This window comes from Equus przewalskii, chromosome 14 (genome assembly GCF_037783145.1).
Source record: "Equus przewalskii isolate Varuska chromosome 14, EquPr2, whole genome shotgun sequence".
Taxonomy (NCBI): domain Eukaryota; kingdom Metazoa; phylum Chordata; class Mammalia; order Perissodactyla; family Equidae; genus Equus; species Equus przewalskii.
Window position 1 is genome coordinate 4,633,415 of NC_091844.1, and position 26,664 is coordinate 4,660,078.

At 45.0% G+C, this 26,664-nt stretch overlaps 1 protein-coding gene across 1 annotated transcript in view; it reads left to right on the forward strand.

Annotated features, from left to right (window-relative positions):
- Positions 1-26,664, forward strand: part of TGFBRAP1 (transforming growth factor beta receptor associated protein 1) — a 75,168-nt gene that overhangs the window by 23,510 nt on the left and 24,994 nt on the right. Inside the window, exons 2-4 of the mRNA XM_070573371.1 lie at positions 637-1,338; positions 10,089-10,283; positions 12,417-12,571. Of these exons, the coding sequence (XP_070429472.1) occupies positions 651-1,338; positions 10,089-10,283; positions 12,417-12,571 (1,038 nt within the window). The 5' untranslated portion in view covers positions 637-650. The remainder of the gene's footprint in view (positions 1-636; positions 1,339-10,088; positions 10,284-12,416; positions 12,572-26,664) is intronic.

The following is a 26,664-nucleotide window of genomic DNA, read 5'->3' on the forward strand; positions in this document are numbered from 1 at the left end:
ACAAATCCACCATCTCAACTCCCCACCTGAGAGACTTGGAGACTCGAGGCCCATCTTTACTACTTGGACATGAACATGTTTACTCTGGGAGCCAAATACGGTGCTTGGGCCAACGTGCATGCATCCTCGGGAAGAATGCAAAGGAATCCAAGGCATGGTTCCTGCCTCAGTGTTTCTGGAAAGATCCCAGGGGCAGGATTTAACAGCACGATGTAGTTGCGTCCCATTGTTGAGTTAAACTCAAAATCAAGTGGCCAGAGAAGCTCGGGAAGACCAGTGAGGATCGTTTTTGCCTTTTTCCAAAATGTTTTTGTTATGCTGTCCATGGGTGAATCCTATGCTCGTCTTCTACCCGCAGGTGCATCTCCCAAGAAGAAAGTCAGGTAACTCTATCTAAATCTCCGCTCTGTGGAGGATGAGCAGGATGGCACCCAATGAGCAGCACACGGGCGTGCTCTCCTGCTGGGCTGTCCCATTTGTCTGGTGGGAGGAGACCAAGTGGGAAATCGTTTTTTTCCTTTCCTGTTTTCACTGAAAATATAACTGAGAAATCAGTGTCTATTTATTGCGACCTGACATGGTTGCGCTTATTCCTCGTTACTCTAAGTTCACTTTTTTCTTTTCCTCTTCCCACAGACCAGCCAGCAGACATGATGAGCACCAAGGCCTTTTCGCTGGTCTCCGCCGTTGAGCGGGAGCTGCTGATGGGCGACAAGGAGCGCGTCAACATAGAATGCGTGGAGTGCTGCGGCAGGAACCTCTACGTGGGCACCAGCGACTGCTTCGTTTACCACTTCCTGCTGGAGGAGAACACTTTGCCCGCAGGGACAGCCACATTCACTGCCACTAAGCAGCTGCACAGACACCTGGGTTTCAAGAAGCCAGTGAACGAGCTGCGAGCCGCGTCGGCGCTCAACAGGCTGCTGGTGCTCTGCGACAACTGCATAACTCTAGTCAACATGATGAGCCTGGAGCCCGTCCCCTCAGGGGCCCGCATCAAAGGGGCCACGGCCTTCGCCTTGAACGAGAACCCTGTGAGCGGGGACCCGTTCTGCGTGGAAGTCTGCATCATCTCGGTCAAACGCAGAACCATCCAGGTGTTCATGGTGTACGAGGACCGGGTTCAGATCGTCAGGGAAGTGTCGACGCCGGAGCAGCCCCTGGCCGTGGCTGTGGACGGCCACTTCTTGTGCCTGGCTCTGACCACCCAGTACATCATCCTCAACTACAGCACGGGCGTCGCCCAGGACCTGTTTCCTTACTGCAGCGAGGAGAAGCGCCCGATCGTCAAGAGGATAGGGAGACAGGAGTTCCTGCTGGCGGGCCCCGGAGGGCTGGGTGAGCGGGCTGCTGTAGGCCTCTGGGAACCACTGCCTCTGATCTGCCCTTTCTCTTTGCATTGTCTCCGTAAAGTCATGCTGAAATCTGAGAGGGAGATTTTAGTTATGAAAAATAGATACCCGTGGAGAGTATTTGCCAACATTGAGGTTATGTGGCAAGATATAAACAGAGCTGCATAACCGGTGTTTGCTGAAATTTCCTTAGATTGTTGTGAACGTGGGGTTCAGGGAACAAAAATAGGCCAGTCTCAAAACCAGTTTTATTTTGTGCTAAGTGTGCTAAAGTGAAGATGGCTCTGGGGATAGAATTCCTTTAAGTAAATAACTGTAAAAATTACAATCTGTAAGACTTCCTTATAAGATCTCGCGTGGCTGGGTTTGTCAGTTGATTGTTTGAGCTCTTCATTCTAAAGCAGAGTTGAGGTGGCCCACTTAAAGGTATTTTCAGATGTGGAGACTTCAGTGTTATGTCCATAATTTTCTCTTTTATTGACTGCGGTTTCACCCACCAAAAAGTTTCTGGTAGCTGGCTCCTTGAAAGGGCTTCGGCTGTTTTGTATGGTCTTACTGGTTCTGTGGGCGGCCTTATTGAGATTAAGAATCTGAGCTGTCAACTTCAGTGGTGTCTCCTGGTGTTTCCCTTTGGTCGTGGACGGCTCAGATTAGAATTAGTGTGTGTGTCTGTGATCCACAGGTGTTGCTGAGTCCATCTTAACACTGGTGGCCTTTAACCTTAGAGAGTGTGCGTGTGAGCATCTCATTTCAAAGTGATGGGTACAGATACATTTTCTTGTAAACAAAAATTCAGGTCATGAAGTAGTTAGTGTATACTTCTTGATTTTTACTTTTTTTTTTTTTTTAATAAACTTTACTTTTTAAAGCAATTTTAGGTTCACAGCAAAATTGAGAGAAAAGTAGAGTTTGCATATATCCCCTGTCCACATGTGCATAGCCACCTCTGTTGCCAACATCCCCCGACAGAGTGGTATGTTTATTACAATCAGTGAGCCTACGCTGACACATTATAATCACCCAGAGTCCATAGTTTACGTTAGGGTCCCTCTTGGTGCTGTACGTTTCTATGAGTTTGGGCAAAGGTATAATGACGTATACCCATCATTGTAATATCATACGGAGTATCTTCACTGCCCTAAAAATCCTCTGTGCTCTGCCTGTCACCCCCCCACCCCTGCAACCCCTGGCAACTGCTGATCTTTTCAGAGTCTCGTGCAGTTGACGTCATATAGTACATAACCTTTTCACATTGGCTTCTTTCACTCAGCAATAGGCACTTAAGGTTCCTCCATGTGTTTTCATGGCTTGATAGCTCAGATTTTTACTTTTTGAAAAAAGAATTCTTTATCCCAAACACTTTTACTTTTAGAAAAAGGTCCAATTTTAATGAAATTTTTTGATTATGGAAAATATATATAAACATATGTAGTAAAGAGAATATTATAATGAAGCTGATGTTGCCATCACCCAGCTCCTTGCCAGTTGTTTGATTTATACACCTAACGACGCCCACTGTGTTTTGAAGCCAGTCACAGACATCGCAGCATTTCATCTGTTGATATCTCAGTGCGTGTTCCTAAGTCACTTACAAAAGAAAGAGAAAACCACAATACCATTGCGTACCTAAAAAAATTTAACAGTAGTTCCTTAATATCATTAAATATCCAAGCATGTCCTATTTCTCCTATTATTACACACACAGACATACATAAATACGTATATACATACATTTATGTTAAGTATATATGTGTGTTTATTTGAATCAGATTCCACATAAGACCCGTACATTGCAATTGGTTGGTAGAGCTGTTGTTTCTCTTACCTTTATTTTTCCTCTCCTTTTTGTATTTTTAATTTTTTGTTGAAGAAATTGGATCATTTCGCCTATAGCTTCCCACAGTCTGGATTTTGATGATTTCATCCCCTTGTATTATTTAAGATGTCTGACTGACCTTTATGTTTCCTACAAAGTGGTAATTAGGATGACAGGTTTTATCAGAGTCAAGGATTGTTGTATTTGCTTGTTTTGGCGACTGGCAAGACTTCTTCATTTATCTCTATGATGTTAATAACCATTAATGAGCATTGCCTAGGTCCTTTAAACCATTAGGGGCTACCCAGTGGCAACATTCTATCCTGCCATTCCTCCCTCCTATATTAACTGGAATGCTTCGGTGAAGATAAACGTATCGTTAACGATTTGGTTGCCCCCAGGTACATTGTATAAGAAAGGCAAGATGAGACGGTTTTCAATAAGGTGATCCCTTCTGTCTTCCAGAGGAGTGACTGTTTTAAAAGTGCCATTAGGAATCATGGATCTAAATGTATATGGTGTGTTTCGGTACATCTGTGCTTGGTGGGAGTTCAGGCAGGTTGACTGCCGAGTCCTTTTCACATGACCCTAGAATGTGGCAAGCTTCCTTGCCTTCTGGTGTGACAGGTGTTCCAGGCTCACTTCGGACATTTCCTGCCCAAGATCTGGCTTCAGCCACTTCTCCAAGGACCCTGATGTTTAGAGACCACAGTCTGGATGCTGGAGGTGCTAGTTGTCCCTTGTTTCTAGGTCTCTTCAGTAGACAGAGCTAGGAAGTGGGCATTATTTAAACATAAAATCCGTTATGAGATCATCCTGATGGAACCAATCAGGGCTCCAGGGGGCTGACCCCATCTGTCTGCATACCTGTGTCTCTTCTCACCCACACCACAGAGCTTAGTAAACTGCCAGCCCAACATAAATGTTCCTTTGATGGATCCCACAGGACACAGAACAGACTAGCAATACCAGCGCCGCTGTTCCCACAGTCTGAGTACTGAAAAAAGTTGGCTTGTTTATAGTTTTTTGTCCTTAAGGTGTATGTATAACCCATTAGGAGTGTGCAGTCACAGCACTGTGTTTTAAACTCACTGGGACTAGTGACCCTCCGTGTGGTTATGTCACCAACTGGATATACAGTTAGATTAATTTATTTCATGTTACTTTCGATTTTTAGAAATCGCTTTTATTTTTTTACTATGTAAATATTTACAAAGTTCCAAGTCAGTGCAATACAGCAAGGTGTATTCAGAGAGCTTGGATCTTGTCTCCTTACCTAGTCTCTCTTTCCCCCATAGGTAACCTATACTTTTATGGCTTGTACTTTCATTTTTAAATAAAAATATAAACAAATATGTAAATATTTGTATCTCCCCCTTTCTTGGCCTTGTTCACTTAGCTGTATTATGGAGATCACTTCATAGCATAACAGAGATATTCCTCATTCGTTTTTGCAGCTGCATCTTCTTCATCGTGTGGAGGTACCATAGTTAATTCAGTCAGTCCCCTGTTGGTACTGGTGGGCATTTGTTTTCCTTTTTCCAGTCGGATGGTATTGACAGGGACTTGTCTTTTTGTATTTTCCAGTGCAACTGTGGGAAAGCTTTCTGGAGCTGGGATTCTGAGTCAAAGTGTGAATGCATGTGAAAATTGGCTAGGTGCTGTCATGTTCCCCTTGATAAAGGTCGTCCCCAGCAGCGTATGACAGTGCCTGCTTCCTCTCAGCTTTGCCAAGAGTAGAGTACATTGACCAACTTTCATGTTTTTACCAGTCTAGTGCATGAGAAGAAATGGTATCTCAGTGTAGTTATTTGCATTCCTCTTTTATGAACAAGAACAAGACTGAGCATTTTTCATACATTCAAGAGCCATTTGTGTTTCTTTTGATGGGAATTATCTGTTCTTCTCTCTTGCGTTTTATTTCAGTGTTCTTTGTATTTGAGATAACAACTTGTCTGTTATATGTTTCAAATACTTCTTTCCAGTTTTTACCATGCAAAAGCTATTCTTAAACATTTCTAAATAATCAAATGTCTTAACCTTTTTACTTCATTGTTTCTTGATTTTGATTCATAGTTAGGGATGGGTTTCCCCCTCTTCCAGGTTACGGGCCAAATCACCCTGTTTTCTGCTAGTACTTGTATGGTTTCATTTTTTAGAGTGAAGAGTATAAGGAATGGGTTCAATGTTATCTTTCTGTGTGGCTGCCATTATCCCAAAAAACTGATTGAAGCTTCCATCTTTTCCTCACTGATTTAGGTGGCTGCCTTTAATGTACGCTAAGTTTCCTCATGCCCTTGGGTCTGTCTCTCGATTTCCTGTTTTGTTCCATCTGTCTGTTTGCCTGTTTGTGCACCAATACCTAACTGTTTAGTTTTAAATACTTTAGTGAAAACATTTGACTCCCATCAATATCCTTTTGTTGGTTTTAGTGTTAAGATTGAAGGGAAATAATAGTCAATCATACTTAGGATGCATTTTCCCCCAGGCTTACACTGCGTCAACTACACGGACACCAGGCTAAATGAACCAGCTTCCTAATTGTTGTTCTGCTTGTAATTGCCACAGTTATAAGCAAAGTGGAAGATCCCTTGTAAGCGCTCTTATACATTACCTATATGCAGATCCTGCATATAACATAGTAATCAGTACCATCATTACATTACATGGCTTCAGAAATTAAGTTCAAACCAATTACCATCATGGATGCATGTCTACCTTTAAACATATGGAAGCCACATATTTTCATTTTGCCGGCTGACTTTCTCCCTGAGGATCACCCGTGCCCACTCCTGTGTCATGAGAAATTGCTCTTAATTTTTTGCCTTAGTTTAAATTTTACTATTTTAAGCAACACTTTGTTGAAAATTTTGTAATGTAATTGATTATTGTGACTTTAAACTCTGCTCTTTGATATTGCTTCTTGAAAAGTGCACATAATTGAGCTGCTCTTACCACGCATGACCCCGACCCCCTCCCAGCTCAGATAAGGGGGTCTACGGAGATTTAGAAGGGGCACAATTAAAAATAATGGTTTTTAAAGGTGTACCATTTACAACTTTGTTATATTTGCATGTTGATAGTACTTGCACTCCTTCAACAATGTAGAAATAATAGTTTATCACCTACTTGGGACATGGGTGGGTGTTCATAACAGTAGCCTCTGTTCTTAAGTGGATCTCTGGTCGCTTATACTGTGAGACCTGGACCCCCCAGTTGCCAGTTACTGTTCTGCTCTTTCATTCTGGGGAAATCTTCAACTTTTCCTTTGGTGTGGAAGCCTTTCTTCTTGACCTGTGGCTCTGCCCTTTTCATTTCACGAACATTCATGTCAGGACCTCTGCCCTGCATAGTCCCCTGGTCCGGTGATGCCTAGCCTTAAGTGGGCAAATACAGTGAGCCCGATTTAATTCCAGAACAAGGGGGGACAACATTTTGGTGTCCTGTTCCCGTGAGAGTTGTGCTATACAGAGCAGGGTTATTTGACCTGAAATTCAGCAGAATCCTCAGGATTGCTGTGTGCTTGTCCTTCACCAGTTTACCTTTTGCCAAACACCCGGGCAAAGGTGGCGTGAACATCTTTCCTGTTAGGCTCCCTTTAGCTGCCTGGTTCTAAGTGCATGGAAAATTCAAGATACCTCGAACCTGATTTCCTCCACCAGAGCTGGTGTCGATAGCTTTGCACCTCGCGTTCCTCTCTCTCAGCATTTTTAGATGCTGTTTGAATACTCTGGCATTACAGTTGCTGGGTTAGTTCAGGCTTTAATTGCGTCCTCTCTGTTACTGTAAGACATTGGCAGTGCCGGCGTTGTGCCTTCAGTCAGGTGACTGTCCCACCTCTGCAACCCGGCGGACTGTGCTTATTGGTGGCTCTCACCTTTGGTCTCTGAGCCATCTCAGCAGAGTTTTCTGCGCTTCCGTTGAACTCCCTGACTTCTCTGCTCTGGAACGGAATGAGAACAGGAGGCCCCCGTGGCCTCGAGCTTGGCTGCGCGCTGCAGAACCGCGTTCTCTCCATCCTTCTGATTCTGCTCTGGCTCCTCTTGTGCTCCGTGGAACAACTCATTCCCTTCGGGAAGGATGCTGTTACCCTTGAGACAGCGCTTGGGCTGTGGGCCCCTCTCCCGGAAGTCTCCCTCCAGGTCTGGAAGCGCAGCCAGGGCCTCCTCGCCAGCCCTGCACCCACAGCCCTGCCCTGCTGGCCTTTGACTCACCCTCTCTCTCCTCCCACCGAGCCAGGTGCCCTGAACCCCTCGGCGTATCCCTTCCTCTGCTGTGCCCCTGGCCCCGTCGAGGCCTCCTTCCCAGTGGCAGGCTGCTACCTGGCCTCCCCAGTACATACAGAAAGAAAAATTATGAGTTAGCATGTTAAGCTCTCCGGGGCTGAGGCAGGGAGGAAAGTGCAGTCGGAGCTGAGTGCTCAGACCCACGGGCTTGCACGGGGAAGATGGCACCGAGGCGGGGAGGCTCCGGCAGCCAGAAGCAGGAGGGTCACGGGGAGGCAGGAGGAGGGGCTGTGTCCCCACACAGGGCCAACCCTGCTGGGGCAGGGAGGGTAGAAAGCCAGGCCAGGGGCAGGGCCAGTGGCGCTGACCTGGAAAGGGGACCTGGGGAGCATCCCATGACTTTGCCACAGGACACAGGTGCTTCAGAAAGGCCGCCCAGGGCAGTGGGGAGGCTGCGCTGAGGAGGAGGAGCGAGAGCCCCGGAGCCTGTTACACCCTTAGCCCGCCAGGCTTTGCTCTCGGGTGTGGAATTACTCGTGTATTTTCCGTAACCCCCTCATCACTGCAAGTTCCTAGACTGTGTCTCGTCTGTCTCTTGTACCTGACTTGGTGCTTGACGTACAGTAAGCACTTAGCATATGTTTATTGAATTTAAGGTGATGCCTAACATGCTAACTTATGATTTCTTTTTTATTTGTTCATTTAATAAATGAGCTTTTTTTCGGTTCTTGATGAGTTCACCCAGAGTTCTATACTCTTGGAGCATTACGCTCAATTTTCTATTATTATTAAAAATGCCGCAGTGACCATTCTTGTACTTATCAATTGGTGATAGATTTAAAAGAAGAATCACTGAATTTGTTCAGTTTTATTAGATAATACCAAAAAGCATTTCCTCACGCCATACCAACGCTCAGTGCTGTCAGTCTATGACCTTGGGCCAATCTGATAGGGAGAAGTTGGTTTTCTATTTTTTTTTCCTTTAATTACTAATGAATATCGAAATCTCTTCATGAATTTATTATCCATTTGCATTTTGTCTTCTGTGAATTAGTGATTCATACTCTGTCTGTTTTTCTGTTAGGTTATTGGTCTTTTTCATAATGATTTTTAGAGACTTTAAAGGGTCAAAGGGCAATACTTAAGGTGAAAGAATGGTTTGTGTTAGGCCATTGTGGCTCCTTTGTGGGAGATGCACACATGTGCACTGTCTCGCTCACATTCACACTCACACTCACACTCATAGGTCTGTTGTCTTGTCGTCTTGACAGAGTTTCAGTTGGTGCTACTTACCATGCCGAGAGCCAGTATTTAAAGTGGCAGTCAGGGCCAAATAGGTGTTGTAGGCCCAGTGCCGAGGCTGCAGGGAGAGCTCAGAGTGTAGGCGAGAGCAGGCCGTGTGCACGTGTGTGAGACCAAGGGGCACAGCCCAGCATAGAGGAGAAGGGCTCTGTTTGTTCCTGATCCAGTTCAGTACATTTCAGTCTTTGTAACCACAGAAGATGTGGAAGGGTCAGTGGTTTCACAGGTTTAGGAGTTCTGCTCATGTGGGATGTTTGAGATACTTTCCATTCTTTTGATCTTAAAGTGCCCTCCGGACCTCTCTCCCTCTCGCCCTTCTCTGTCGTGTGTGCTGGAAACCGTTTGTCTCCTGCAGCAGCATCTTATTGTTTGCAGGCAACAGCACGCTGTTTTTAAAGGTGTTTTTTGTCAACTACTTTGAAAACTAAGTTAAAATGGATTGATTTTACTTGGCGAATGTATTAATTTTGGTAAACCGTAGTATCTGTGGACTATATACAGCCCATTTGGAAATGACTAGCTCAGTGCCTTATGTACAAGGTAGGCGCACTGTCATTTAATGTGGATGTTATTATTGACAAACACTTAACAGCTGTCTTGAGTTGCAAAATTGGTTTTATGCCTGTATGGTGGAGTAGGTCGTCCACAGTGAGACTGCAGCTTGAGCGGGCCGGCTCCTGGTGGGACGCTGTGGGGCGTGCCCGGCACGAGGAGGTGCTCAGTAAATGTTTGAATGAACGTGGAAGGAGGGGAGAGCTGTACCTTAGAGATGCAAACCAGTGGAGGACTGGGTAGGAAAGAAAGCTTGCAAAGCTTCTGAAATTGTTTGCAAGTAACTTTTTCCCCGCATATAGGGACATGTGCTTTATAAACCTTCATGTGGGTATATGTGAACATTTTTTTAACTTCAGGGTTTTTTTCGCTGGGAAAGATTTGCTCTGAGCTAACATCTGTTGCCAGTCTTCCTCTGTCTCTCTTTTTTTTTTCTCCCCAAAGCCCCAGTACGTAGTTGCATGTTCTAGTTGTGCGTCCGTCTGGTTCTTCTATGTGAGCCACCACAGCATGGCTCCTGACAGACAAGTGCTGTGGTTCTGTGCCCGGGAAGCAAACCGGGGCCACCAAAGCAGAATGCACCGAACTTAACTGCTAGGCCATCAGGGCTGCGCTAACCTCATTTTAAATTGGAAGTAAAGGTAAGATATTCATTCTGGGGAAGGTAGTCCTCTCCCCAAGCATAGAGTCATGTGGTTCTTCACACACGCAGCATATTGCATTACCTTTCCTGTCTTGAAGTATAATGAGGCAGGGGCTATTCTGCATCCAGACTCGTCTACGGAAAAAGACATGCCAGGGTCACTTGAAGGCCCCCCCTAACTCCTCCTGTTTCCCTAGGCATGTTTGCGACCGTCGCTGGGATATCGCAGCGAGCCCCCGTGCACTGGTCAGAGAACGTGGTCGGGGCGGCCATCTGCTTTCCGTATGTCATTGCGCTCGATGACGAGTTCATCACGGTGCACAGCATGTTGGATCAGCAGCAAAAGCAGACCCTGCCCTTTAAGGAAGGCCACATTCTACAGGATTTTGAAGGTACTGGTTTACACAGAAGTCTTAATGAGATTTAGTTATCAGTCCTTTTACGGTGATATTTCTTCAGTAAGTATTAAGGGCCCATTAGGAACTGGGCCTTATGTTAAGCACAGAAGATATGCGGATGATGGCAGTGTAATCTCTGTGCCCCAGGTTAGCCCTCTCCAAGGTTATTGGGGAGATAGACCTTTTAAACAAATAGCTCCAGCAGTTGAAGAGCTTCATATAAACAAAATAAGGCCAATTGGGAGAGCAGAGGAGGAAGTATTTCCTAGAAATATCAGGGAGGGCTTCCTGAAGGAGGTGGTATTTGAGCCAAACCTTTAAGGATGAGTCAAGCCAAGCAGATGTGGGGAAGAACCTTCAGGTAGAGAGAGGCGCATACAGATCTGGACAAGAGGAAGCCCTGGGCTTCGGGCCAGCAGGCAGTTCCGTGTGACTGTCGTGCACAGTGTGTGAGGAGGTGAGACGGGGCTGCAGCAGACCTGGGCAGTCAGGGAGGGACTTCCTCTGTGTGCATCCATGAGCCAAGAGAAGGATTTATTTTACTTTTCCTGAATTTTATTGTAAACGTTTTCAAATGTACTGAAAAGTTGAAAGAAAAAATGAACCCCTGTGCACCAGCTCCTAGATTCAACACTTGGTAACGTTTTCCTGAGCCATTTGAAGGTAAGTTGAAGACATTATGCTTAATCCAAAATTCTTCAGCAAGCATCTCCTAAGAATAAGGGCATTTTCCTGCATAACACAAAGCTGTTTTCACACCTTAGAAAATGAACTCCAGTATCCTGCCTTCAGATTTCCCAAGTTACCCTAAGGATGCCTTTTATGATATTTCCTTCAAACCAGCAACTCATTTAGATTTATACATTGGGTTTGCCATTTAAGGATTTTAGCTCAGCAGACATTGCCCTTCCCGTTTTAGCTGCTGGGGATAGAACCTTACTAAGACGCAAAGCCCCCACATTAAGCATGTCAGATTCCATTTTGGGGCCCTGACACACACACTGGAGGAGCGTATTTCATAACAGTATCACAACAGTATCACAGTGCTGTGTACAGTGAGTGCTAGAGGGGGCCGCAGGGGGCCGTGGGCACCTAGACGCTGATAACATGACCCACCCTCGGTGGGAACAAGGGGAAGCTTCCTGGAAAAAGGGACACCAGCACAGAGAAGGGACAGAATCTCATCAGAGATGAGAAAAATTACTTTGGTTGTGATATGGAAAACAGATAATCTAGAAAAGAGAACAGCTTAGGAGACCAGGAAGGAAGATGTGTCGAGGGTCCAGGCAAGGACGGATGAAGCCTTTGCTTAGACCAGACGCTGGGACTGGAGTAGAAACGAAGGATTCCAGCAGAGAAGAGCAGAGGGAGCAGGAAAGGCTTGGCTGACACTGAACTATCCTTCAGACAGAAAGAAGAGAATGTCCCACTGCTTCCTGTAAGCAGATCGTAGTTAGCTTAGAAGGTGCCTCCAGAAGGAGCAGGACGCAGTTTAAGGGCTTTGTAGTAGGAGCCCGTCTTGGACTGCACCCCAGCCCTCTGGTCGACCGCCTGTGCGAGGCTCACCGGAGAAGGGAGTACGGCAGCGGTGGCCACGGGTCAGTTAACTCAGGGCTGTGGGGAAACTGAGGTAATGCCAAGACTTGGGTGTATCTGGATGAATCTGGAATATTATCTCATGGTTCAGGATGCTGCATTGTAGTCTCAGTTTTCTGTAACTAACTAACCTGGAGAGCAAAGAATTTTTAAAACTTTTATATGAGGTATATCATAATTCTTATTTATAATTTCCCAAAATTGATCTCTGCAACCTCAGTGGGACTATATATTATGTATCTACTCAGTTGATTTTAAATTTATCAGCACTTTTGAATGAAAAAAGGCAAAAAAGCATATTTTATACTTTGGAAATGTAGTATTAAGAGTTTGCCCCTTTCTGACAGTTGACACCATGGGAAGAAGAAAAGAGAAGCATTGTAATTTATCGTTTCTCCAGGAAGTCTCTGTTGGGAACGCTGTGATGAAACCGATCCACAGATCAGATAAGGTCCCATTTGGGGGCAGCGGTAGGCTTTCTTGCAGGCAGTGTGTTCTCTCCCTTTCCAACGGTGTTGAATTTCTTCCCAGGCAGAGTGATTGTCGCCACAAGTAAAGGAGTTTACATCTTGGTTCCATTACCTCTGGAAAAACAAATACAGGATCTTCTAGCAAGCCGTAGAGTGGAAGAGGCTTTGATTTTAGCCAAAGGAGCCCGGAGGAACATTCCAAAAGAAAAATTTCAGGTTTGTAATTAGCTAGTCCCAAGAAGTCTGTCTCCAAGCCGCTGGTTAGAAAGCACTGGGACCTAACCAAGCTGCATGGGCCCCTGTGTGGCAGCCCCTGCACATTGCTGTGGCGTCTCTTATTTAATTGTCTCAGCACACCCACGCTGTGCAGATGAGGAAACAGATTGCAGGGTGAACAGCTGCCCGAGGTTGCCCTGCTAACAGAGGCGAGGTCAGATTTTGACCCTCTGGTTAATTCCCATGATTGATATCCCAAGTTGTATTCCTTATCAACTTTCTTCTTCAATGTGCCTTCAGAGAAGAATCAGGGGCTTAGTTCTTATAAACCGAAAGAATAATGTCGGGTTAATCTGTGTCCTAATTTAGAATTTGTATGTATTGGAATGGGGTTGAATTTTAAAGGTTCAGATTTATATTATCATGCTGATAAACTCTCTAACGTTGCAGGAATCCATCTATTAATTTCCTGAGGAGAAAAATTTAAATGCACATAAGAAACACTAACTTTAATATAGTTGGTATGATAAATATAATTGATATAATAATCACCCATTTCTCTTATTCCTGATGAAATCAGGTTCCCTAAAAGTTGCTACTTGATGATTTAGGTTAGTTCAGGTTACTCTATGTATTTGAGAGCAATAAAACATAATATTAGTGTGCGTACGCTTCACACGAATATCTGAATCGATCATTAAATGTTCTCGTGAATTGATAATGATCCCTTTGATTGTCGCCCATCAGGCAGATTTCACATGACTCTGATTGTTGTGGGATGAAGTAATGCTTTTTGGCCTCAGTTGCTTTTGCTGCCCAGGGTAGGCTCTGAAAGTGAAAGAAGGCGAGCTGTATGATTTATGGTTATGGCATACAGAAGATGACATCTTTTCTATATTTAAATATTGATGAACTTTTCATCTTTGTTCCAAGTTTGTTACAGTAAGGCTGATCTGTTAGCATTCAGCAGGGGGCAGCAAAAGCAAAAAGAAGAAAGCTCCTGTCAGTCCAGGGCCCAGTGCTGGGCTGAGAGCGTGCACTTCTGTGAGTTTTCTCGCCCTCCCTGTGGGTGGACAGTGGTGTGGCAGCCGACCGCTGCCACACTGTCTCCCGGCTCCTCCTCTCCTGTGAGGTGGGGCCTGTGGACGTGTTGGATGTCTAGATGGCCCATGTGTCGGGGGGCCCTCTGCTTGCACACACACATGCACACTTTAAGTGCGTAACATTTTCTTAAAGAGGCTTCCATGTTCTTTGTCTGTTTTGCTTTTTCTTCCTCTTTTGCCTAGAGTAGAGATATGCAGTCAACCGTAGCTAATATCAGTAGTCCTCTTGTTCTCTCATCGGCTGTCTCAGTTGGAGACTTTTTCTTTCTAACATGCTCCCTGCCTTCTCCCTGTGCCTCCGGATTCATACATGCAGCCTGGAAATACACCTTCCGAATGATCTCGGGTCCGCGCTTGGTCTCAGTGCCCGTTGTCACTGTGGGTGTGCAGACCCTGCTCCTATGTTGCCTGAATTATTTAACAGCTTCCTTTGTGTGTGTCTGAAGTCCGTCCTCCATGCCACTAAAAGAATGATCTTTCTAAAATATAGACCAAACCCTTTGCTTAAAATGCTTCAGTGGGTGCCTCATTGCCCACTGTAAAGTGCACACCCTTGAAGCGCGGCTGGTCTGGCCCAGCCCACCCCTCCGTCTGGTCTGCCGCTGCCCTCCTCCACTCCTGCAGAACACGCCCAGACCCTGCATTCGCCTCAAAGGGAGGACGACAAAGGGAACTCATGGTGATCGAACCCTACAGTGCACAAGCAGTCTGCGAGGCATTTTAAAACATTTTTTTATCCTCAAAACAATTCAGAAATAACCGGTACCGCTGTCTTAACTCACCGAAGACACAGCCGCTCCGCTCGTTTTGCCTCTGGACACGTGGCTGGTGCAGGAGGGCCAGCTCTTGGAGACAGTGCTCTTTGCCCTGCGTGCCCTGCCTCCCCGAGTAGCGGGGCGTGCCGTGTATTTCACCCGCCTCTGCCCTCTCTTTTCTTTTCTTGTTTATGATGTTAGTTCTGTTACTGGACTGTGCCTCCTTACTCGATAGAATACTGTTTCAGTGCCTTGCTGAAATATATCCTCTTTCTTAATCTTTCCCCTTCCTCCAGCAGAGCTGATGACCCTTCTGTGCTTCTGTGGTTATATATGTTACCTTTAACACACGTCCGTTTACTCCTCAGCTCCCGACTGTCTGTCCCCAAGTTCCTAGGTGGACTCTCCCCTCTTCCTCTTGCTCACACCCCGCTCACGCCTGGGCTGAAATACGAGGGAATGGGTGGATGGGCAACTCAGAGCTCTTCTCTGCTCTTCAAACAGGGCTGTGATATTATGCATTGTGGAGCAGAAGGGTTTTGTTTAAAACAGAACCATAAGAGAAAAATAAGGCAATATTGACAAAAAAGGTTTAGAGATGACTTTCTCTGGATGTGTATGTGTTTTTAAGGGTTAGATGTGACTCTTATAACAGTTAAATACGTTACTTATTTTAATTTTGCAGTGCTTGTGACCAAATGCTAGACCCTAGGCCTAGAGAAACCAGAAAGGGAGAGGAAAAGAGACCAGTATACTGGGCCTTTACCATTGCGCTCCTTTCTCTTCAGTTAAAACAAGTATCGGTTTTGCTTCACTGAGTTCTAAACTTTGTTGTTAGTGCCGTCCAGCTGGTTCTGATTCCTAGTGACCCTGTGGACAGCAGAGTGGACCCCTGCCCAGTCTTTTCATGCCATCCTCTCTCCTTCCAGTGCTATATCAGACAGTACTCCACTGCTGTTCACAGGGTTTTCATGGCCTATGTTTTTTTGGAGGTGGGTGGCCAGGTCCTTCTTCCCAGTCTGTCTAGGCTGTCAGTTCTGCTGAAACCTGTCCACCATGGCTGACCCTGCTGGTATTTGAAATACTGGTGGCAGAGCTTTCAGCATCACAGCAACACACAGCCACCACAGTGTGACAACTGACGCATGGGTAGTGTGGTTCCCTGACTGGGGCACGAACCCAGGCCGCGGCAGTGAGAGCACAGAATCTTAACCACTAGACCGTGAGGGCTGGCTAGTTCTGAACTGGGGAGGGATTTAGCAAGAAGGTTAACTGTGGGACCGGGGTTAAAGGGATATTTCTTCTGGAGATTGGAAAGGGTCAGAGAGCTATTTAGAACTTTAAGAAAGCGGGCTTAAACTATATTAAGGTTTAGGATGCTATGCAAAAGAGACAGCAAAAGACATCTTGCTTTACACAAAAAGATTTGTGTCAAAGAACTTTCTTGATTTATATCAGGTCTTATGGATAATTCATATTTAAGCTTGAACTCATACATTTTTTCCATTTCATCTAAAAATATTTCAGTATGTATTAAAAGACAGAGATGCCCTCTGAAATGTAAGCACAGTGCCATCAATGTTAAGTCCGCCAAATCAGCACCAGCTCCTTCGTGGAAGGGAGTATCCCAGAGCGTTCCCGGCTCCGCAGCCGTCTGATGAGTGCTGTGTGCTGGCATCCGTCTTATCCTGAGGGAAGTCCCACTAGGGCTGGACAGTCAAGTTGCTCTGTTTCAGAGTCACTTGGGCTAATTCTTCTCCATGTAGTTCTGCCACCATCGCTTTTTTTTTTTTTTTATTAATGTTATGATAGATTACAACCTTGTGAGATTTCAGTTGTACATTTTTGTTAGTCATGTTGTGGGTACACCACTTCCCCCTCCGTACCCTCCCCCCACCCCCCCTTTTCCCTGGTAACCACCGATCAGATCTCCTTATCAATATGCTAATTTCCACCTATGAGTGGAGTCATATAGAGTTCGTCTTTCTCTGACTGACTTATTTCGCTTAACATAATGCCCTCGAGGTCCATCCACATTGTTGTGAATGGGCCAATTTCGTCTTTTTTTATGGCTGAGTAGTATTCCATTGTGTATATATACCACATCTTCTTTATCCAATCATCAGTTTCTGGGCATGTAGGCTGGTTCCACATCTTGGCTATTGTAAATAATGCTGCGATGAACATAGGGGTGCAACGGACTCTTGAGATATCTGATATCAGGTTCTTAGGATAGATACCCAGTAATGGGATGGCTGGGTCATAGGGTATTTCTATTTTTAACTTTTTGAGAAATCTCCATACTGTTTTCCATAGTGGCTGTACCAGTTTGCATTCCCACCAACAGTGTATGAGGGTTCCTCTTTCTCCACAACCTCTCCAACATTTGTCGTTCTTGGTTTTGGATGTTTTTGCCAATCTAACGGGGGTAAGGTGATATCTTAGTGTAGTTTTGATTTGCATTTCCCTGATGATTAGCGATGATGAACATCTTTTCATGTGTCTATTGGCCATATTCATATCTTCTTTTGAGAAATGTCTGTTCATGTCCTCTGCCCATTTTTTGATCGGGTTGTTTGTTTTTTTGTTGTTAAGCAGTGTGAGTTCTTTGTATATTATGGAGATTAACCCTTTGTCGGATAAGTGGCTTGTAAATATTTTTTCCCAATTAGTGAGCTGTTTTTTTGTTTCAATCCTGTTTTCCCTTGCCTTGAAGAAGCTCTTTAGTCTGATGAAGTCCCATTTGTTTATTCTTTCTATTGTTTCCCTCAACTGAGGAGTTACAGTGTCCGAAAAGATTCTTTTGAAACTGATGTCAAAGAGTGTACTGCCTATATTCTCTTCCAAAAGCCTTATTGTCTCAGGCCTAATCTTTAGGTCTTTGATCCATTTTGAGTTTATTTTGGTGTGTGGTGAAAAAGAATGGTCAATTTTCAATCTTTTGCATGTGGCTGTCCAGTTTTCCCAGCACCATTTGTTGAAGAGACTTTCTTTTCTCCATTGTAGGCCCTCTGCTCCTTTGTCGAAGATTAGCTGTCCATAGATGTGTGGTTTTATCTCTGGGCTTTCAATTCTGTTCCATTGATCTGTGGACCTGTTTTTGTACCAGTACCATGCTGTTTTGATCACTGTAGCTTTGTAGTATGTTTTGAAATCGGGGATTGTGATTCCGCCGGCTTTGTTTTTCTTGCTCAGGATTGCTTTAGCAATTCGCGGTCTTTTGTTGCCCCATATGAATTTTAGGATTGTTTGTTCAATTTCTGTGAAGAATGTTCTTGGGATTCTGATTGGGATAGCATTGAACCTGTATATTGCTTTAGGTAGTATGGACATTTTAACTATGTTTATTCTTCCAATCCATGTGCAAGGAATGTTTTTCCATCTCTTTATGTCATCGCCTATTTCTTTCAAGAAAGTCTTGTAGTTTTCATTGTATAGATCCTTCACTTCCTTGGTTAAGTTTATCCCAAGGTATTTTATTCTTTTCGTTGCTATTGTGAATGGGATAGAGTTCTTGAGTTCTTTTTCTGTTAGTTTATTGTTAGTGTATAGAAATGCTACTGATTTATGCACGTTAATTTTATACCCTGCTACTTTGCTGTAGTTGTTGATTATTTCTAATAGTTTTTCTGTGGATTCTTTGGGGTTTTCTATGTATAAGATCATGTCGTCTGCAAACAACGAGAGTTTTACTTCTTCGTTACCTATTTGGATTCCTTTTATTTCTTTTTCCTGCCGAATTGCTCTGGCCAGCACCTCCAGAACTATGTTGAATAGGAGTGGTGAAAGTGGGCACCCTTGTCTTGTTCCTGTCCTCAGAGGGATGGCTTTCAGCTTTTGTCCATTGAGTATGATGTTGGCTGTGGGTCTATCATATATGGCCTTTATTATGTTGAGGTACTTTCCTTCTATACCCATTTTACTGAGGGTTTTTATCATAAATGGGTGTTGGATCTTGTCGAATGCTTTCTCTGCATCTATTGAGATGATCATGTGGTTTTTGGTTTTCATTTTGTTGATGTAGTGTATCACGTTGATTGACTTGCGGATGTTGAACCATCCCTGTGTCCCTGGTATAAATCCCACTTGATCATGGTGTATAATCTTTTTGATGTATTGCTGTAATCGGTTAGCCAAAATTTTGTTGAGGATTTTTGCATCTATGTTCATCAGTGATATCGGCCTGTAGTTCTCCTTCTTTGTGTTGTCCTTGTCAGGTTTGGGGATCAGAGTGATGTTGGCTTCATAGAATGTGTTAGGGAGTTCTCCATCTTTCTCAATTTTCTGGAACAGTTTGAGGAGAATAGGTATTAAGTCTTCTTTGAATGTTTGGTAGAATTCTCCAGAGAAGCCGTCTGGTCCTGGACTCTTATTTTTGGGGAGGTTTTTGATTACCGTTTCTATTTCCTTACTTGTGATTGGTCTATTCAGATTCTCCATTTCTTCCTGATTCAGTTTGGGGAGATTGTAGGAGTCTAGGAATTTGTCCATTTCTTCCAGGTTGTTCAATTTGTTGGCATATAGTTTTTCATAGTATTCTCTTATGATCTCTTGTATTTCATTGGTATCTGTTGTGATTTCTCCTCTGTCATTCCTGATTTTATTAATTTGCGATTTCTCTCTTCTTTTCTTGGTGAGTCTGGCTAGGGGTTTGTCAATTTTGTTAATTCTTTCGAAGAACCAACTCTTTGTTTCATTGATCCTTTCTATTGTCTTTTTTGTTTCAATATCGTTTATTTCTGCTCTTATTTTTATTATTTCCCTCCTTCTACTGACTCTGGGCCTTGTTTGTTCTTCTTTTTCTAGTTCTGTTAGGTGTCGTTTGAGGTTGCTTACGTGAGCTTTTTCTTGTTTAGTGAGGTGAGCCTGTATTGCGATGAATTTCCCTCTTAGGACTGCTTTTGCTGCATCCCAAATGATTTGGTATGTCGTGTTCTCATTTTCATTTGTCTCCAGATAATATTTGATTTCTTCTTTAATTTCTTCAATGATCCATTGTTTGTTGAGAAGCGTGTTGTTTAGTCTCCACATTTTTGCACCTTTCTCTGCTTTTTTCTTGTAGTTGATTTCTAGTTTAATAGCGTTATGATCAGAAAAGATGCTTGATATTATTTCAACTCTCTTGTATTTATTGATGTTTGCTTTGGTTCCCAAAATATGGTCAATCCTTGAGAATGTTCCATGTGCACTTGAGAAGAATGTGTAACCTGCTGTTTTTGGATGAAGTGTTCTATATATATCTATTAAGTCCATCTGGTCTAATTTTTCATTTAATTCTATTATTTCCTTGTTGATTTTCTGTCTGGATGTTCTGTCCATTGGTGTTAATGGTGTGTTGAGGTCCCCTACTATTATTGTATTGTTGTTGATGTCTTCTTTTAGTTCTATTAAGAGTTGCTTTACAAATTTTGGTGCTCCTGTGTTGGGTGCGTATATATTTATAAGTGTTATGTCTTCTTGGTGGAGAGTCCCTTTTATCATTATATACTGTCCCTCTTTGTCTTTCTTTATCTGTTTTGCTTTGAAATCTACCTTGTCTGATATTAGTATAGCGACACCTGCTTTCTTTTGTTCATTATTAGCTTGGAGTATTGTTCTCCATCCCTTCACTCTGAGTCTGTGTTTGTCCTTGGGGCTGAGGTGTGTTTCCTGGAGGCAGCATATTGTTGGATCTTGTTCTTTGATCCATCCTGCCACTCTGTGTCTTTTGATTGGGGAGTTCAATCCGTTTACATTTAGAGTGATTATTGAGACGTGGGGGCCTACCACTACCATTTTGTGTCTTGTTTTCCGGTTTTCTTCAGTTTCCTTTGTTTCTCGTCCCATGGTTTAATCTGTTCTGATGTAGAGCTGCTACTCTCTGTTGTTGTCCTTCTACTTATCTCCTCTGCTCTTGGTTTTGTAGCCCCTTTCCTTTTTTGGATTTTTCAGGAATGAGGGTTTTCCTGAGGATTTCCTGAAGAGGAGGTTTTGTGGCAATGAACTCCCTTAATTTTTGTTTATCTGGGAAAGTTTTTATTTCTCCATCGTATTTGAAGGATATTTTCGCTAGGTAGAGAATTCTCGGCTGTAGGTTTTTGTCCTTCAGATTTTTGAATATATCATTCCACTCTCTTCTAGCCTGTAAAGTTTCTGCTGAGAAATCTGCTGATAGCCTGATGGGGGTTCCTTTGTAGGTTAGTTTCTTTTGCCTGGCTGTCCTTAATATTTTCTCCTTGTCGTTGACTTTTGCTAGCTTCACTACTATATGCCGTGGAGTTGGTCTTCTTGCATTGATAAAGTTTGGAGATCTATTGGCTTCTGTCACCTGAAGATCCATCTCCCTCACCAGATTTGGGAAGTTCTCAGCCATTATTTCTTTGAATAGGTTTTCTGCCCCTTTCTCCTTCTCTTCTCCCTCTGGTATACCTATAATCCTTACGTTGCATCTCCTAATTGTGTCTGATAATTCTCGGAGAGTTTCTTCATTTCTTTTAAGTCTTGCTTCTCTCTCCTCCTCTGCCTGCAACAATTCTATATTGCCATCTTCCAAATTGCTAATTCTTTCCTCCATATTATCGGCCCTACTGTTCAGAGCATCTAGATTTTTCTTAATCTCCTCTATTGTGTTCTTCATTTCCAATATTTCTGTTTGGTTCTTCTTTATCGTATCAAACTCTTTTGTGACATAGCTCCTGAACTCGTTGAGTTGTCGGTCAGAATTCTCTCTTAACTCAGTGAGTATTTTAATGATGGCTGTTTTGAAGTCATCATCATTTAGGTTATATATCTCATTTTCTTTGGGATTGTTTTCTGTGTATTTGTTACTTTCTTTCTGTTCTGGAGATTTAATGTATTTTTTCATATTGCTTGATGATGTTGATTTGTGCCTCCGCATGGAGATAGAGTTTAGTTGCTCCTTTCACTTGTTTCAGCTGCTGCGGTGGGGGGAGCAGCTGTTTATACTTCACCAACCAGGAACCCTGTCCGTAGTTGCTAACTGGGCCTGGGCCCCTCTTCGTAGCCACAGTGGCCCTTTGGATTCCCTCCTCTGCCGTGGGGGCCGTCACGGGGGGCTTCAGGCTGCAGGGGCCTACTGTTGTTGCCCACCTAGATGCGCTCTCTCCTTGGGGTCTGCAACGGTGTTATGGGCTTTTCCAGCGGCCAGGGGTGGGATCACTTATATTTGTCGCTCCGTTGCTGTCGGCACCCACCAAATCTCACTTGTCCTCTATGGGTCGCAGGAGAGCTATTGGCATCTTCTACAGTCTGTGGTTAGTACACCTAGCTATGCTGCTTTTGCCCTGGGGTCTTCCAGCCTTGTGGCTGGCGGCTGGGTGCCTTCTACTGGTGCTGTGCAGAGGCTTTCCCTAAGGCTTCTGTGAGCCTGTAGGGTTTCCCCCTAGGCTACTAAGCTGGGTCTCTGGAACTCTCTCCAGCCCCAGTCCTCTCCGAGATCTCCGGCAATCCCTAGCCTCACCGGGTGGGCAACGGCAGCTGGGGGTCGCCCCGTCCTCTGGGCTTCTCTCCGGGCCTCTGCCGGGAGCTCTGAATGCTCAGCGTGGCCCCTCTGCTACCGGCAGACAGAGAGTTTTGTCTGCTGCCTGGCGGAGCTCCGGCGCTTCCCCTCCGGGTCGCCGGACCCGCCTTTGAAAGTTCCCCCGCCCCGGTCCTCTCCGAGATCTCCGGCAATCCCTAGTCCCACGGGGCGGGCAACAGCAGCTGGGGGACGCCCCGCCCTCTGGGCTTCTGTCCGAGCCTCGGCCGGGAGCCCTGAATGCTGGGCGTGGCCCCTCTGCTAATGGCAGACAGAGAGTTTTGTCTGCTGCCTGGCGGAGCTCCGGCGCTTCCCCTCCGGGTCGCCGGACCCGCCTTTGAAAGTTCCCCCGCCCCGGTCCTCTCCGAGATCTCCGGCAATCCCTAGTCCCGCGGGGCGGGCAACGGCAGCTGGGGGTCGCCCCGCCCTCTGGGCTTCTCTCCGGGCCTCTGCCGGGAGCCCTGAGTGCTCAGCGTGGCCCCTCTGCTACCGGCAGACAGAGAGTTTTGTCTGCTGCCTGGCGGAGCTCCGGCGCTTCCCCACCGGGTCGCCGGATGCGCCTTTGAAAGTTCCCCCGCCCCGGTCCTCTCCGAGATCTCCGGCAATCCCTAGTCCCCTGGGGCGGGCAACGGCAGCTGGGGGTCGCCCCGCCCTCTGGGCTTCTCTCCGGGCCTCTGCCGGGAGCCCTGAGTGCTCAGCGTGGCCCCTCTGCTACTGGCAGACAGAGAGTTTTGTCTGCTGCCTGGCGGAGCTCCGGCGCTTCCCCACCGGGTCGCCGGATGCGCCTTTGAAAGTTCCCCCGCCCCAGTCCTCTCCGAGATCTCCGGCAATCCCTAGTCCCCCGGGGCGGGCAATGGCAGCTGGGGGTCGCCCCGCCCTCTGGGCTTCTCTCCGGGCCTCTGCCGGGAGCCCTGAGTGCTCAGCGTGGCCCCTCTGCTACTGGCAGACAGAGAGTTTTGTCTGCTGCCTGGCGGAGCTCCGGCGCTTCCCCACCGGGTCGCCGGATGCGCCTTTGAAAGTTCCCCCGCCCCGGTCCTCTCCGAGATCTCCGGCAATCCCTAGTCCCCCGGGGCGGGCGTCTCTCTGGGACCCTCCGGGCGCCCCGAGCACCAGGCTGGGTCTCCCCGCCAATGGCGGGGAGAGACTCTCCCCGCGGGCTCAGGTGTGCAACTCCAAAGTTTCCCTCTGCGTTTAGGAGTAATTGCAGGGGGTTTAAGTAGGGTTCTGGTCACCTGTTTCCACCGTCGCTCCTCTGTTGTGTTCTCGCTCCTGCCCTAGATGTGTGTGGATCCTCTGGGGGCGTCCGTTGGAAGAAAGCCGCTTGCGGGTACTAGGCTGCCCGTCGGGGTCGGAGAGTTTTCACCTATTTCCACATCCTCCCGGAGGAAAGTCCGTCCGCCTTCCGATGTATAGTCGCGTGGGTGTCTCAGACGTCCTGAGATGCTGTCTGGATATCCTTTGTCAAGCGATAAGTGTCCAAATAATTGTAGACTCGAAGGGCGAGAGACAAAGAGGACTACTCACGGCGCCATCTTGGAATCCCTCCCTCCACCATCGCTTTTATATGAACAATTAGGTTCATTTGTTTCATAGGGATTGCTTTTCTAATGTAATTTCATTTTATAATTATGTAAAATATTAGCATAATTCAGATGTCAAATCAATAAGACAAAGTGTATTCACAGAAGTCTACCTTCTTTCTCTCCTTTCCCCTGATGTTTTCTCCCTCCTCTCTTCCTGTCTGTCTGTCTGTCTTTTGGTGTGAGGGTTCGTATGTTTGTTTTGGTGATAACCTTAATAGTACTAACCTTACAAAAGTCCTTTGGTTTGCTCTTTTGGCTGTGGAGGGCGGGGGGGAAGGGTCTTATCATCTGGTGGGCCCGCACTTTGAGCAGTGTTTGAAATTAGCTAGTAACCTCTTCGCACCTTTCCCAGCGTCTCTGTCACAGCGATAGCCCTTTATTCCCAGGTCACTCCTGCAGGGCGGTCCACAGACATGCTGTGCTTTTTCTGTCATCTCCCCATTCTCCCCCGTCTTTTGATGGTTATACTGTCTACTTTTTCAGAGGATGTAGCCGTCACATAACAGACTGCCTCCTCATATTTATCACTCTCAGTTCTGTAGGCAGATGTGTATTGGATTTGTGGGGATGACTCTGCAGTCATGTGGTTTTCTGAAGCACTCCCTGGCGGGTCTTTCAGGATGGGTTTGTGGGGGCACTGTCCCCGAGTTTCTGTTGAGAGCTGTGGGGAAGAGTTCACCTGCGGCCTTTACACTGGAAGGCCAGTTTGGTTGGATCTAAGACCTTCGACTCACCTTATTTTTCATTGAGAGACTTAAGTAACTTCAGCCATTATCTTTTGGCATAAAGCATCGGCAGTCAGAAATCTGATGACAGTCTGAATTTCTTTCCCTTGTAGTGACTTCGTCTTTTTGCTTGAATACTCAAAGGATTTGTTTTTCTTTAAAATCCAGTGTCTCACCGTTGGTACTTACTGGCAAATTGGAGCCTGTGAAGTCCCGCCCACTTTCCACGGCTCTTTACAATGGCCTGCCCAGCTCCTGGTGGTTCGTGATGGCAGTTTGGGGACTTTGGCTTTTGTGGCCTCAACAGCCACTTTTCCTCTCCACTTCTTCCCTCTGATACCACCCACGTCCTGTGGTTGGTGGTGTATTCCCAGGGGCTCTTACTTTCCTGTTTGTGGGCCTGCCTTGTCACTCAGTACTGTTACAAATGTGGTCATTGGATTTTTTGTTTTGCTATCCCAATTGTTCTGTTTGGTTTTTCTACTTGTGGTAAAGTACGCACAACATAAAATTTACCATCTTAACGTCTTTTTTTTTTTTTTGCTGACGAAGATTTGCCCTGAGCTAACGTCTGTTGTCAATATTCCTCCTTTTTTTCCTTTTTTATGTGAGCTACCACCACTGCTTGGCCGCTAACAGACGAGTCGAGTTGGTCCGCGCCCAGGCACTGAACCCCAGGCTGCCAAAGCGGAGCACGCCAAACTTAACTGCTAGACAACCACAGCTGGCCCTACCATCTTGACCATTTTTAAGTGTACAGTTCAGTGGCATTAAGTACATTTGCACTGTTGTGCAACCATCACCACTATCCACTTCCAGAATTTTTTCATCACCCCAAAGATAAACTCTGTACCTATTGAACAATTCCCATATCCCCTCTCCCCAACCCCTGGCAACCACCATTCTACTTTCTGTCTCTATGAATTTGACTTTGCTAGGTCCCTCATATAAGTGAAACCATACAGTACTTGTCTTTTTATGACTGCCTTACTACACTTACCATAATGTCCTCAACGTTCATCCATGTTGTAGCCTGTGTTGCAATTTCCTTCCTTTTATTTTTGATAGAGATATCGCTTTATTCTTTTAAAAAAATTTTTTATGTTTTATTGAGGTGATAATAGTTTATAACATTGTGAGATTTCAGTTGTGCATTATTGTTTGTCAGTCACCATATATATGTGCCCCTTTACCCCTTTTGCCCAACCCCCAACCCGCTTCCCCTCTGGTAACCACTAATCTGTTCTCTTTGTCCATGTGTTTGTTTATCTTCCACATATGAGTGAAATCATGTAGTATTGTCTTTCTCTGGCTTATTTCACTTAACATAATACCCCCAAGTTCTATGCATGTTGTTGGAAATGGGATGATTTTGTCTTTTTTTATGGCTGAGTAGTATTCCATATACACACCACATCTTCTTTATCCATTCATCAGTCGATGGGCACTTGGGTTACTTCCACGTCTTGGCTGTCGTGAATAATGCTGCAACAAACATAGGGGTGCAGAGATCTCGTTGAACTGTTGATTTCAGGTTCTCTGGATAAATACCCAGTAGTGGGATAGCTGGATTGTATGGTAGTTCTATTTTTAATTTTTTGAGAAATCTCCGTACTGTTTTCCATAGTGGCTGCACCCGTTTGCATTCCCACCAGCAGTATATGATGGTTCCCTTTTCTCCACTTCCTCTCCAACATTTATTGTTTTTGTCTTATAGCCATTCTAACAGGTTTAAGGTGATATCTCATTGTAATTTTGATTTGCATTTCTCTGACGATTAGTGGCAGTGAACATCTTTTTATGTGCCTGTTGGCCATCTGTATATCTTCTTTGGAAAAATGTCTGTTTATATCCTTTGCTCATTTTTTCATTGGGTTGTTTTTTGTTGTTGTTGTTGAGTTGTATGAGTTCTTTATGTATTTTGGGGATTAACCCCTTGTTGGATATATGATGTGCAATTATTTTCTCCCAGTTAGTGGGTTGTCTTTTCATTTTATTCCTGGTTTCCTCTGCCTTGCAGAAGCTCTTTAGTCTGAAGTAGTCCCGTTTGTTTATTTTTTCTTTTGTTTCCCTTGCTTGAGTAGACACAGTATTTGAAAAGATCCTTTTAAGACCAATGTCAGAGTATACAGCCCTTACATTCTTCTAGGAGTTTTATGGTTTCACGTCTTACCTTCAAATCTTTAATCCATTTTGAGTTAATTTTTGTGTATGGTGAAAAATAATGGTCTGCTTTCATTCTTTTGCATGTGGTTATCCAGTTTTCGCAGCTCAATTTATTGAAGAGACTTTCCTTTCTCCATTGTATGTTCTTGGCTCCTTTGGCGAAGGTTAGCTATATGTTGATATATGGTTTTATTTCTGGGCTTGCAGCTCTGTTCCATTGATCTGTATGTCTGTTTTTGTACCAG